Source organism: Pseudorasbora parva, chromosome 12 (assembly GCF_024679245.1).
Source record: "Pseudorasbora parva isolate DD20220531a chromosome 12, ASM2467924v1, whole genome shotgun sequence".
In the NCBI taxonomy this organism is placed as follows: domain Eukaryota; kingdom Metazoa; phylum Chordata; class Actinopteri; order Cypriniformes; family Gobionidae; genus Pseudorasbora; species Pseudorasbora parva.
The window spans coordinates 11640953-11655594 of record NC_090183.1 but is presented as its reverse complement, the minus strand read 5'-3'; the positions used below and the strand labels follow the sequence as shown (position 1 = coordinate 11655594).

Sequence of the window (14642 nt, the reverse complement as noted above, 5' to 3'; positions counted from 1 at the left end):
CTGAGAATAATGGGTTTCACAATTTGGTCAATATAAATAGAGATGGATGGATGGACAAAAATAGACAGACAGACAGATATACTTTTTCTTTTTTTATTAGTATTGAAAGATTTCAGTTAAAAGATATGATTTAAACATCGTTCTTTTGTTCATCGTAAATGAAATGTTGTCTGTGGCATTTTGACAGAAAGAGGCTCAAAAACAGTGGCATAGTTTTAATATCCTGGACTGTTTCTAAATGACATCACATTGATCTTATCAATTGCATCCCCATACAATGTGGAGCACTTGCCATTGCCAATGTATAATTCACATTTCCCAGTAGGGGCTGTCAGGGATGTGAGATATGAGTCCATCAGTTCCTCTTGCTGACTGTGATCCAGGTGTCATCTTTGGGTGTGGTCACCAGCTCATACCTGGCCTCGACCACCTGCCCTTTCACCTTGTGCAGTTTCAACCTGCGCACCAACGTACTGAGCAGCACTGTGGCCACAGTATATGCAAATCTAAAGAGAGGAAGAGAAGAGAAGATTTGTGAACTACATGACATTTGAATGTTTCCTAAAGGAATAGTTCACCCAACAATGAAAATTTGGCCATCAGTTAAGCACCCTCATGTTGATTAAAATCTTTGACAGCACAATAAAAAAAGATATTTAGCAGAATGTTCTATACGTTTATAAAAGTGGTTCTTAACCAAGGGTGCTGGGGGGAACAACCCACTCAAAAAGGGGGCGCAAGATGGCTTAAAATTATAAAATAAAAAAGTTTTAAAATAAAATACTGTAAAATGGCTAAAAATGAAGATATAAAGTGATATACTTATTTTAATTAATTCTCTCAAAGGCATTTTTTTTTAAAAGTGTCCTTATTATACTTTTCCAGATCTGTCATGTGTTATGTATGTGTGTTATATAGCTGTTTGTGAATGTAAAAGGTCTGCTCGATAAAGGAAATTATTCTCTCCTAAAAGAAAGAACAGAGTCAACACATTTGCATAATGCCATTGTATGGTGTTCATTGGCTGCCCATGAATGTCTACTTTGACCCGCCCTCAGACACTGTAGTTAAAGCTGAGGCCTAGAAAAGTTTGGTTCATGTTATTGACATGTCGAGAAGTTGTTTTCTGCACTGCAAAACCAAATCCACTTTGCATGCACTTCCAAAGGATGAGGACTCAGCTTGAATTGATACCACTCTTACTGTTCATATTACTTTAGTTTCCGACACATGCTGTAAGCAGCAGACCAATCACTACAGACTATTTTTCACTACTGGCCATCTGACCAGTCAGAGCTCTCAGAAACCGTTTCAGACACTGTGAGAAAAGAGGCGATGCTGCAATGTATAAGAAATCGAAGTGTTTTTTGACCTTGGCTTGTACGAGAACTTCAAAACTAAATACCTAAAGTTTTGAAATAAATAGTAACCTATAAAATAGCATAATGGGACACTTTAATAACCAGATTTTCCACTGTCTTGGAAAACCTGGAAGTCTCATTTCTAGAATTGGAAAAGTAATTGAAATTTCTATAGTGAATATAATTATTTTTTTGTCATCTCAAGCTCTTAAATATTTAACTGCTAAGAAATTTGAGTAAAATATAAAGAACTTATCTCATAATCACTAGCGACTGTAAGCGAGCGTAAACAGTGAAAAACATTCAGTTCTTGAAACTTCTAGAATGACAGAATTTGTATGTGTTTGTGCAAATATAATATGATTTTTTTTGTTTTTTTTTGTCATAACAGCCTTTGAATATGGTCTCCACTCTTAAATTGAATATTAGACAATGGAGGGCCTTGGAGTTGAAAAGGTTGAGAAACACCGGACAGTAGGACTCAATATGGACTACTTTTATGGGACTTGTTTGTCCTTTTGGAGCTTTACAGACCTAAGTGCCATTCACTTTTATGAAATATAGCAGCCTGAACATTCTGCCAAATAACATTTTGTTTTACACAGGAAAAAAGAAAAGTCATACAGGTTTGGAAAGAAACAAGGGTGAGTAAACGACAAACTTATTTTGTGTGATCTATTTGATAGCTATTTACTAGGGACGGATCACCCCAAAATTTAAGGTCTGACATCATTTACTCACGTTCAAGTTGTTCCAAACCTGCATGAATTCCTTTCTACTGCTGAACACAAAAGTTGATATTTTGAAGAATATGGGTACACAACAGTTTATGGGGTCCCCAATGACTTCCATAGTATGGAAAAAATACTATGGAAATCAATGGGGCCCATCAACTGTTTGGGTACCCATATTTATCAAAATATCAACTTTTGTGTTCAGAAATGTTCAGAACACTTTTGTGTTCAGAAGGCAGAAATTCATACAGGTTTGGAACAACTTGGGGTGAGTAAATTATGACAGAACTATCATTTTTAGATTAACTATCCCTTTAAGATAATATCTGCATTTCTTTGTACCTTAGTTCAGGGCAGGCCTGACTCCCTGAAAACCCAAGCAATGAGAAGCTCTTCATTACCGACTCATCACCAAATCTGTCTGGATTAAACCTGTCAAGGAAGACAAACTGATAAGAATACTAGCAAACCATGAACCGTTCACAACCTTATATAGGATGAACAACATGATGAACAACACACACAAACATACCCTACCTGTATGGAAGTGACCAAGTATCTGCGTCTTGAAGGACGACACCCAGGGCATAGATAACCAATGTCTACAAACATCACAGAACAAGAAGTCTTGTTAGCATGCCTCTCCACTCTCAAAGTCAAGCTATTTTATTAATAACATTATAGGCAAGTCACAGCACAAGTGACTAAATTAGATATAATTAGCAATATCTAAAAGCAAAATTTACCAAAACCTTTAATAAAATGTACATGCAGTGGGTAGTATTTGTAGTAGGCAGTGTGTGTGTAGACATTTGTGAATGACTGGCACTTAAACCTTTTTTTTGTTGTTGTTATTGTGTGGGCCTGGTAATGAGAAAGGCCTGTTCTTACTTCTTTGGGGATGACATGTTGGTCCACCTTCCCCTCCACCTCCTGTAATCTGGCAGCCATGGGTGTCAGTTTGGCTGTGCGGACGGTTTCATTCAGCACCTGCTGGCAGTATCTGGTGGGTAAGATGTGAACAAGAATGATGATTTCCATGTTATGTGTTTCTAATCTAATCAATCTCTGTTGAAAAAATCTGATGAATTTTTCAGGCTACAAAATGAACCTTCAAAAGAGCAAGGGTAAACCCTATTAATGCACAGGATCTGCGCCTTCAAAAGTCCTGTTTCATTAAAACGGAGTAGCTCTGGGATTAGTATTTTGGGATTAATGTCACAATACCTTGCCATCTGTTTTCCCTCCTAAATCTAAAACTGAATTAATTAAACAAAAGACTTAAAAGTTGGTGCAATCTTGCCATAGGAAGAATTAACATTGTGAAAATGAATATCTTACCTAAATGCATTTCTTAAATTTAAATGCATTCCCTTGTTTTTGCCCAAAAGTTACTTCTTTTGTGTGGAATGGTAAATTGGCTAGAATTCAGAAAGTATTACTTCAGAACTTAAGTTATATTTCTGGTCAGCTAATATTCACTCAAACAAATCTTGCAGTTATGCTGAGCTGCAAATAAACCACCTGTTCCGTTATTTTCAGGCCAGACACGGTTCTGTTTCATTACTTAAACTCTAAATAATCCTTGTTTACATCCTAAACTGTCATGATTATACTGATCAATATATATTATTGATTCTCATTACTCTCTGTGAAAACCCAGCTAAAGTCATTTTTTGTGATTCACTGTTTTCTACATAAAATCATCCTACATAATGTAAAGAACATTCTGTTAAAATATAACCTTAATATCTCTAAAATTGAAGAGTATGGCTACGTTAAAGATTTGCTGAATTTCCGGCTCAGAAAATCATGTTTTTGAGAAATTCCAATGTAAACACAAGCTTATTTTTAAAACTGCAACCCATTTGATGCATAATTATCCTGAATATGAGCCATATACCACATTAAAGCTAAGATTCTCCCATTTTCAGTGATATATGACACATTTATGGGAATATTCTTAAAGTTTTGTAAAACAGGCCTATTTTATGATGCGTATGTCCATAAAACACAAAAACATTCAAACGAATTGGGGGTACAAGAGCTTAATTGTAGCAACAATTACCAAGTCAATTAATTGAAATTATTTGTATAACTTTATTAATAAAATTAAATATCCATGGAAAAAGTCATTAATATATAAATTAATGAATATATTACATTTCAGTAGAAAACCCCTAACTTAAATTATTTTACTGGGCTACTATGTAACATTAAGTACAATACTGGAGAAGAAGAAAAAAATAGAGGGATAGTTCACCCAAAAATGAAAATTCTGTCATCATTTATTTACCCTCATGTTGTTCCAAACCTGCACTTTCTTCAATAAACTGGTTTTATCATTATTCATGGTAATTCCACCGAGATTAATATTGGAAAAGCTGTTTAAGCAATCAGCTATTTTCTGTTCCTGCTTGCGTTTAAGTGCTGCCATGTCAAATAGCCTAGATAACTTAATTCATTAATCCAGTGTTTCCCAACCTTTTTTCAGTCATGGCGCCCTTTGAAAATGTTCTTAATTTTGTGGCACCCCCTCCCATACGTTACGCTAGGGGTGTAACGGTACCGATTGCTCACGATTCAGTTTGTATCACGGTTTTAGGTTGACAGTTTCAGGTTCGCGGTTTCTGTATGGTTCGGTATTTGCTATGTTCATGGAAAAAAGGACTACTGTCAAAAAATAAATAAAACAAATAAGAACAAATAACTTAAATACAAGCAGCAGCACAAATAATTACTGTTGCGCAAAGATAGGCAACTAATAAAATAATGCTTTTCAGGTAGGTCTAACAGTTTTAGGTAGGCTAGAGAAACTGAATAAAGTAATAAAATGAAAAATTACTGCATATTTAACTGTTTAAATTAAATATGAATCCTTATTAAACTTACAAAAGCTATTCAATCAAGAGCAGTGAGTGATTCTTTATCTTTTTGACATTAAACAGACAGCAGTAAAGACTACTGCCCCTTTAAGACCCATGGGGTGTCGCTTTCTCGACTGTATGTTCACTTAAGGCATATTCAGACTATGTCTGCTTGGATACTCATCAAGATGGACATGTTGACATAGGCTACCTCTTGTGTGAGTTTGTCCGTTCAAGCGAAAGACTTGAAAGAGAACTCAATAGTTGCGCTGAGACGTGCATGTGCACTTTCGGATGGCCGCTCAGAGACAAATCTTCTTACATCGCGATCGCACGCGAGTTCTCAATCGCGTCTTCTGGCTCTACACCCGTATTCATATTCGAAGATACGGCAGCACTCACATGCATTAAACAAAGTTTACACAGATCGACCGTTTTGCCCACTTCTTTTATTATTATCGCTGTTGTAATGTATCACCAAGGAGCCAGCACTTTAATCAATCGACAGAAACATACATAAAGCATTATTTTCAAGTTACAATCCATATTAAAGATGTGTCATCAGATGTGCGATAAACCGCGATGCAAGGTATTGGATATGTTTTTTGTGCAAAAGTATAAAGTGTAGTGTCAATAAAATCACTAATTTCAGTAATTATAATGTTATGAATTAAAAATTGAGTATTGTATCTCAAATCCCTTGGTATAATTTATCATTAACAGCAATAACACAAATTACCTATTTTCGTAATTATTATGGCTATGGCACTTTCCGATCATTATCTCATAATTAAATTTTGCGAGTTTAGCCGGGGTTTCACAGACGGGGTCACATATTTAAAAAAAATGTCTTTGTTGAAAAACAAAAACTCTGGATTGTCCTCATCATTCTGTTTGATGTTTCAATTGTGGTCTTCCGCTTAAATTATTTTGAAAAAAACAAAAAAAAGATTTCCAGTTTAACCTGCAAGGTGTTTATTGCCACACAAATACCCCTTGGTGGTATATGTACAGAGAAAAAGAAAGATTTATAAATACAGTGTCTTTTGACTAAAAAAAGCTCTTTTTTTGTCCACTTATGAAAATGTTTAGGCTTGGTTTCACAGACAGGGCAGGATTAGGCCTTAGTTCAATTAAGACATTTAAGTAGCTTTTATAAATGTGCCTTAGAGAAAGAAAAAAAAAAAACATTATCCCCGGTTTCACAGTCAAGCCTTAAGCCTAGTCCCAGACTTGCAGTGACATATCTTAAATGTGCCCTAGAAGGAAAAATTTAATTAACCTTGCCATAGCTAAATAACAAGAGTTCAGTACATGGACATCACAAAAAAAGTGAGTCTCAAACACCTCCTCCTTAATATGTAAATCTCGTTTGTGAAAAACACTACGGAAAAACAGGCTATTTTCAACATAACTCCAACTGTGACGCAATTGCTGAGATCATTAATATGTATGCCCCCAACATTTGCATGTCAGCCCATGTTAATTTTCAGGCGGAACTGCGCATCTGAATTATCAGTTCAGCAGATAAACAAGCGTCACGCGAGGATAACGAAAACGGCAGATCATGGAAATAAATGTCATGTTCCAGGCTGTGCAGGGGAAGTGAGGACTTTTCATAGCCTTCCCACAGATCAACAATGTCAACAGTCATGGCTGATGTTTATGATGACAATTGGATACCGCAACACCCTGGGGCAATATAGCAAAGGTTTATATTATTTCCTGCCAGTGTTGTCATAAAATATAACAGTAGATAGGTATGTCGATCCCTTTTGATGGATTGAAATCTAAATTAGCCTATATTTCATCATTAACACAAAACTCAGAAACAAACTACGTTTACTACTAAAGTTTAGTTGCTTGCAGATCGCTCAGTCGAGCCTTGTAACTAACTTCACCTTCTTCAGTTGAAACGATAGTCATTTGACAAGGCTTAGTCAATTTGTTAAATAAATATACATTTTTGAGAACTGAAATAATGGCTTCTACATTACTTTGTTTGGCTAAATAAATCGACTTTTAAGTCCGTACTCTACTGTCAAACTGTAACGTTTCTGTGAACAACATATTGACTTGCTACCCAGTTCAGTTCGTGACTCAAATTTGAGAAGCTATCATTGTAAAATCATTGCCATGACGGATGGTATAGATGTGTTAGCTGTCATTGAGCAGCAGTGGAGTGAAACAGCCAATCAGAGCAGAACTCTGCATTAATATTCATGACCCTTCCAAATAAGGCAAAAACAGAGCATTACATCCTAGGGGCAATTTATAGGGTTGTAAATGGACCTGTAAAACTGTATCTGGACAATTTTTGACCTTAAATAAGCCACATACCATCTATTTAGATATTAGAGAACAATTTAACATATTTAACATATTCAAACGGTGAATCAGCAGAATGATTAATGATTCGGATTGCCAATGTCACGTGATTTCAGCAGTTTGACACGCGATCGGAATCTTGAATCAATCTGCTGATTCGTGACCGTTTGAATCTTTATTTGCGGATTGAAAACAAACCAGGAAGAGAAGACAATGCTGAATAAAGTCGTAGTTTTTGTTATTTTTGGACCAAAATGTATTTTCGAAGCTTCTAGAGATTCTAATTAACTAACTGATGTCACATATGGACTACTTTGATGATGTTTTTATTCTCTTTCTGGACATGGACAGTAAAGTGTGCATACACTTAGATACGCTCTCGGACCAAATATAAAACATCTTAAACTGTGTTCTGAAGATGAACGGAGGTCTTACGGGTGTGGAACGACATTAGGGAGAGTCATTAATGACATAAATTTCATTTTTGGGTGAACTAAATCTTTAACATATATAAACACAATCGGTTATGTCTAAAGTGAAAGTAAAATCGCGTGTGTCTGTATACGAGATGCGAGCAGGTCTTAGCAGCAGCCTAGTGATAGTGAACACTTGTCCTTAAAGGGACAGTTCAGCTCTAAAATTATGTAAATAAAACAGCTAAATCAAAGAGAAAAATCACTCATTGCTCTTGAATAAAGTAATAACTTATGTATAATATATATCCATAAAGGGAATAAAAACATCATCAAAGTAGTCATCAGTTAGTTAGTTAGAACCTCTTGAAGCATCGAAAATACATTTTTGTCCAAAAATAACAAAAACTACCACTTTATTCAGCATTGTCTTCTCTTCCGCATTTATTTTCAAACCTCAAATAAAGATTTAAACGGTCTTTAATCAGCTTATTGATTCATGATTTGGATCACGTGTCAAACTGCCAAACTGATGAAGTCACGTGACATTGGCAAAAAACGAACCGAACCGAACACCGAGGTATGTATTGAACCGTGGACTAACTGTATTGTTGCATCCCTATATATATGGACTCCACTAAGCCCCTGAATGTGTGCTGTGGTATCTGGCACCAAGATGTTAGCAACAGATCCTTTAAGTCCTGGAAGTTGTGAGGTGGGGCGTCCATGGATCGGACTTGGATTGAGATCTGGGGAATTTCGAGGCTAGGTAAACACCTCAAACTCTTTGTTGTGCTCCTCAAACCACTCCTGAACTATTTTTGCTTTGTGGCAGGGCACATTATCCAGCTGAAAGAGGCAACAGCCACAAGCGAATACCGTTACCATAAGAGAGTGACATGGTCCGCAACAATGCTTAGGTAGGTGATACGTGTCAAAGTAACATCCACATGGATGCCAGAACTCAAAGTTTCCCAGCAGAACATTGCCCAAAGCACCACCCTGTCGCTGGTTCACCACTGTTCCTTCCTTGGAGCACTTTTAATAGATACTGACCACTGCAGACCGGGAACACCCCACAAGAGCTGCAGTTTTGGAGATGCTCTGACCCAGTCATCTAGTCATCACAATTTGACCCTTGTCAAACTCACTCAAATCCTTACACTTGCCCATTTTTTCTGCTTCTAATATATCAACATTGAGTACAAAATGTTCACTTGCTGCATAATATATCCCACCCACTAACAGGTGCCATGATAAAGCACCAACCATATCACTCTGTAGCCCAAGATTGGTTTCCCACTGAAGCTAAGCAGGGCTGAGCCTGGTAGGTACCTGGATGGGAGACCAACTGGGAAAACTAGGTTGCTGCTGGTAGAGGGGATAGTGAGACCAGCAGGGGGTGCTAAAACTGTTTAAAACAGTTTAAAACTGTGATCTGTGGTCTGTGGTATATATATATGGTATATTTATACTCAATGTATAAAATTATATATATATATATATATATATATATATATATATATATATATATATATATATATATATATATATATAGTCATATAGCTATGACTCACCTAAGCTGTGGTATCTTCTCTAGGGAAACTGGTTCCTCTCCGAGCACTTCAACAAGTTCATGATAGAGCCGGTCCTGCACTGCATCTGAGACTGATAGGAAGTGAACTGCCCAGACGCACACTGGGAAATAAATTATAAAAATAAGAATCAACATGAAATACAGATAGGAATAACAGAAATGCAAACATTGAAGTGAAACAGAAGAGCTACATTGGGTTAATGGGCCTCATTCATGAAACACAAGCAGAACGAATGTGTGTGTAAATCGTTCATAAAGCCGCTCTTACATAAATTTTCGTTTTTACGAAAATGTTCGCATTTTCAAAATGTTAGTTGGTACGAAAGAAATTTACACCTGCTCCCTACCACGTGTAAATGGTGCGTAAAACACTGTGTTCTAATTTAGGCAAACTGATGACAATGCATTTTGATGCACTATGTAGGGCAGGCCTACCATGATAATATTTCAAAAGTTGATTTGCCCCATCTTTTTTGTTTTGTTTGTATTGTTTAACGTTGGGCAATAGGCAGCGCTTGTCACTGTCATTTTTTACCAGGCCGTCCAATCACAGTGGAGGAGGGGCAGGACAAAAACTACACCGACCAATCATCCCACTTGTACACCAACCGAACAACATTAATAACAGTTAATACTGCTTTTTACTGCATTTCTAAATTCAGTAATATTCTTTAAAATGAGATACTAGTAGTAAAACATACTGCCATGGATATTCTGTATCAAAGTATCTCAACGCTGCCCTTGCAAAGCGCTTTCAAGCACCGCCAGCTGGCCGTTTTCAGAAGAGCACCAGGTCTTTAGCTGGCAAAAACATGCTTTGGTGGACACACGATAATTTAATATTTATCGCTAGTCATATGGCCAATTAGTCTCTTCAACATTTATGCAAACTCCTGGAGCCAAACCTGAAAAAGAAGTCCAGAAGAGTCCACAGCATTCCTGGTCGTGTCATTTGCAGTTGTAACTCATGGATTATACTAATTATGAATGAGCGTGCACGCGCATCCTATTTACGCCAAGCCTGCAGTCTCCCTCTCATTTACTGAAGCTTTCGCGCCTCGATCGCCCCCCGGTGACCGGTCCCAGTATAGCCGCCCCTCTGTGTTTTCTAATGGACGCGAGGCAAACTAAATAATAAAATTACACTTAAAAAAATGTTTTCCCCCAAAGTTAGTTTATGTCACTGAAGGCAGTTATCATCACGATCATTTCAGGTGTTCGTTTTAAAAATAAGTTTAGTTTGAGTTAGTTATTTGATGCTATAAAAACGGGGTGTGTGACGTCATGATTGACAGCTGAGACTGACGGCTTCTCTGAGTGAAGTTGTCACTGAGGCACTAACGGACTTTTTTCAAAAATTTTGGGAGCAGATTAGAGCTTTAGCTTTAATTTCTACATTTCCATAACTGTTTATTTCACACCAACATAATTAATTGTTCTGCATCTGCGAGAGTGTGGGCGGGCTTTTGATATCGCGACTGTACTTCCTGCTCTACTTCCTGCGCAACTCCGGTCCCGAAATCGCTACTGCGCAGACTCGGTCCCAAGATGTCCGCGCCGTGCAAGGCTGCCTGAAAGCTTCAAATATGGCAAGCGGAAACGGATGATGTCGAGTCGTCCATATTTTTTTACGGTCTATGATTTACGCATTTTTGAAATTCACTAATATACACACGTTAAACTAACGAATCCGTGGTATACAAAGCGTTTGTGAATCTGGAGGAGAGTTTTCGTAAAGGTCCATTTTACGCGCAAATTACTCAGAATTTGCTCATATATTTACGAAAGAATGAGGCCCAATATCATTAAGTTAAACTAAAACTTTTTTGTTCACTGGAACTAAGGGGCCAAGCCCAACCCCTGAAAAACAACCCACTCCACAATCCCCCCTACACCAAACTTTACATTTGGCACAATGCAGTCAGGCAAGTACCGTTCTCCTGGCAATCGCCAAACCTACACTCGATTTTATCATTATTGATCGGTTTTTATTAATTTTATCGATTAATATATATATATATATATATATATATATATATATATATATATATATATTTTTTTTTTTTTTTTTTTGTTTGTTTGTTTTTTTGATATACACAATGCTAAATATAACTACTAATGAACGCTCACCGCTTCATGATTCTTACGAAACCGAATGACCTCAGCATCATCCTGGAAGCGACTCCCCATGGTGTGTATATATATATATATATGTGTTATTTTACTGTTATTTATATACTTTTACACACATAACATATATATATATATATATATATATATATATATATATATATATATATATATATATATATATATATATATGTTATGTGTGTAAAAGTATATAAATAACAGTAAAATAACACTGGAGCTATACAAAGGAGAAACTGAAACAACTCACAGTTAGCAGTGATGACACAGCCAGCTAGAGTAAAAACCATACCGTCTTCCATCACCTGAACACGGCAAAAAACACATTTAGTAGAGTACCATCCTTTTTTGTTTAAAACTTATATTATATAAGCCAGTATCCCCATTTTAAAAATGTGTTGAGATGTCACCTGCCGCTCTGTCAGATTGGCCTGTAGTAAATAGTTAACGAAAGATGATTGCCCAGCTCTCTGTTTTGCTACAGATTTCAACACTGACTCCATCTCAGCCAAAGCTGCAAATAACAAACCCACATTATCAATTGACATTGAACTATCAACAATAATGTCAGCGAATTAAAAACGCTGCTGAGCTGCCTTCTTACCACTCTCATAGTGGGCCTTTCTGCTAGAACTCTTCTCTAGGGATCCATCCAGATAACCTTTACCGATTTCTGACCAGATCTATTCAAATTCAAAATTGTATACATTTATGTCAAATCTCACCTTTTTATTTGTTTAAAATATATTTTTGATATACACAATGCTAAATATAACTACTAATGAACGCTCACCGCTTCATGATTCTTACGAAACCGAATGACCTCAGCATCATCCTGGAAGCGACTCCCCATGGCAAGCTGAGTGACAGACTTCATAGCCAATCCAAGTAGATGTGCACAAAGTGGCGTGTGCTGTGATTCAGGATAAGATGCCCACTTATCAACCAGCTCCTCCACCAGCTAAAAAAAAAAGATGGGAATAACATGTCCATAAACAAATATAGGACACTTTCTTCTATAATCTTTATATTCAGTATTGTTCATCATATGAAAAAATAAAATAAAATAATTGTGTAATATCAGAAACAATTCAAGAATCCTAGTGTAAGGCAAATATCATTGGGTCAGATTAATGTATTGAAAAGAACTTTGTTGCTGTTGGTCCTAATATTGAAAAATATATATATAAATAAACTCCTCCACCGACCTGAAGCAATACAGGGAAGTTGTTCTCCAAGGTTTTATTGATAGCTCCCTCATACACTTTTTTTCGTATCATTGAATCAGTCACTCCCACTCCTGAACCTGACTGGTAACCAAGCAGCGACTTGAGCATTGTCTCAAAGGAATCCGCTAAGGAAAGGGTAAAAACATACGTGTTAGATAAATCATGCATATGAATGTGCACAACAAAGGACTTTATGCTATTTTATACACTGCTGTTCATAAGTTTAAGGTTAGAAAGTAGTTGTTTTTTAAAACGAAATTAAACCTTTTATTCAGCAAGAATTCATTAAACTGATCAACATTTATACTAGTGTTACAAAAGATTTTAATTTCAAATAACTCATTTGTCACAGTTTCCTCATAATTATTAAGCAACACAAAAAAACATTTCAGCATTGATAATATGAAACGTTTCCTGAGCAGCAAATCAGCATATCAGAACGATTTTTGAAGGATCATGTGACACTGAAGTCTGGAGTAATGATGCGGATAATACAGCTTGATTGTTTGTAGTATTCTATATTTTTACTTGTCAGTCTTTTTTTTTTTTTTTTTCCCTTTGTTGCACTTTGAGATTCTTCGGAATGAAAAGTGCATTATAAATAAAATCTATTATTATTATTATATATATATAAAATGAATCAAACAAGTAATATATCATTTATCAGTTTATGACCAAATATGTGAATTTCATTAAATTAACTCAATAATTCACTCAAAAATTAACTTTTTGTTATCAGTTACTTGCCCTCAAGTTGTTCCAAACCTGTATGAGTTTCTTCTGTTGAACGCAAACACAAGAAAGAAACTCATACAGGTTTTGAACAACATGAGGGTGAGTAAATGGTGATGAATTTCATTTTTGAAATCTATTCCTTTAAATTCAGAGCTTCATTATTTTTTTATAAAAAGCTACTCACTGGTCCTGTTTGGGTTGATGTGTTGTCGCAGTTGGTCCACTGCGCCCAGGCTGACAACTGGTCTCCCACCAAACCAGAAAGATGCCACAGACCCGAACTCATCATGAAGACCCACCAGGAACTCATGAAGGCTTCCTTTGCTCACTATGTCTTGTAGATTCCCATCTCTGGAAAAGAGAAGAGCGTTGTTTGTTGGAAAAACTGACCAGAAATTGAAAGGAAAGAGGAGGGTATCTTAAATTACTAACTTCTCCTCTGTGGGGTTTAGTCCAGGTACACCAGAGGCTCGTCTAGATGACTGACAATAAAACAACACGTAGGGTTAATACATACATATTTGAAATATAAAAATACTTTGACAGCAAAGTATGGCAGTTTTAAGGGCTGACTCCAACCACATTTCAAAGTTTTCTTTTTGAGACAAATGCATTTTCTCAGTAACATTTAAAAGTAGTCAAATGACTACCGTATAAAGGCAGGAGGTCGTAATTGAAACCAAACATATAATTTATATAAAACAGTATTACAACAAACTACACAACAGTTCGCAAGACTGATCAGATAATGTAATAAAATCACCGGATACAAATACAGCACGGCACCGATGAGGATAATGACAAATGTCACTGCAAATATAGCAAAATCCAGCATATTTGCTTTTCAGAAATGTCTACAGTTCGTCATAAATGCAATGAATCTGTTCAGTGAACTAGTAGCTAACAATCCACGTCTACAGTGACCATCAGAAACCTGCGCCCCTGTAGATCGGTGCGCAACTACACATCCTGTAAACAAGGCTAAAACAATCAATCGCATATTGGATGGGTTGTTTTTAGGGACATTTGGATTCATTTAAAAAAAAAGTTGGGTTTTTTTTTTTTACCACATGTACCACAGATATATATAAAACGTATTGTTTGAGCCTTGTTAAATATACGTTCTTGGTTGTGTATTATAGGTATTTTTTTATTTGAAATAGAGGTTTTAGTAAAATTGTGAATGTCGGGGCTGGTATAAAATAACGCCTACGTCTCGATCAGCTCCCT

At 36.3% G+C, this 14642-nt stretch overlaps 1 protein-coding gene across 1 annotated transcript; it reads right to left on the bottom strand.

Annotated features, from left to right (window-relative positions):
* Positions 1-79: 79 nt before the first annotated feature.
* Positions 80-14383, bottom strand: cyp20a1 (cytochrome P450, family 20, subfamily A, polypeptide 1). The gene is made up of 13 exons (XM_067458301.1): positions 14176-14383; positions 13845-13894; positions 13597-13763; positions 12657-12802; positions 12242-12409; positions 12053-12131; positions 11859-11962; positions 11699-11753; positions 9281-9401; positions 2987-3098; positions 2633-2697; positions 2438-2527; positions 80-506 (listed from the first exon to the last, which is right to left on the bottom strand). The coding sequence occupies exons 1-13, from the start codon at positions 14245-14247 to the stop codon at positions 356-358; spliced, it is 1380 nt and encodes a 459-aa protein (XP_067314402.1). The 5' UTR covers positions 14248-14383; the 3' UTR covers positions 80-355.
* Between the last annotated feature and the right edge of the window lie 259 nt (positions 14384-14642).

What these genes read in the sequence shown, in the direction of transcription:
- cyp20a1 (XM_067458301.1), bottom strand. Translation starts at nt 14,247, where the DNA reads ATGCTGGATTTTGCTATATTTGCAGTGACATTTGTCATTATCCTCATC. An exon ending in CCAATCTGACAGAGCGGCAG is followed by an intron (nt 11,754 to 11,858) that starts GTGACATCTCAA and finishes TGCCGTGTTCAG; the next exon opens with GTGATGGAAGACGGTATGGT. An exon ending in ACTTGGTCACTTCCATACAG is followed by an intron (nt 2,528 to 2,632) that starts GTAGGGTATGTT and finishes CTTCCTTGACAG; the next exon opens with GTTTAATCCAGACAGATTTG.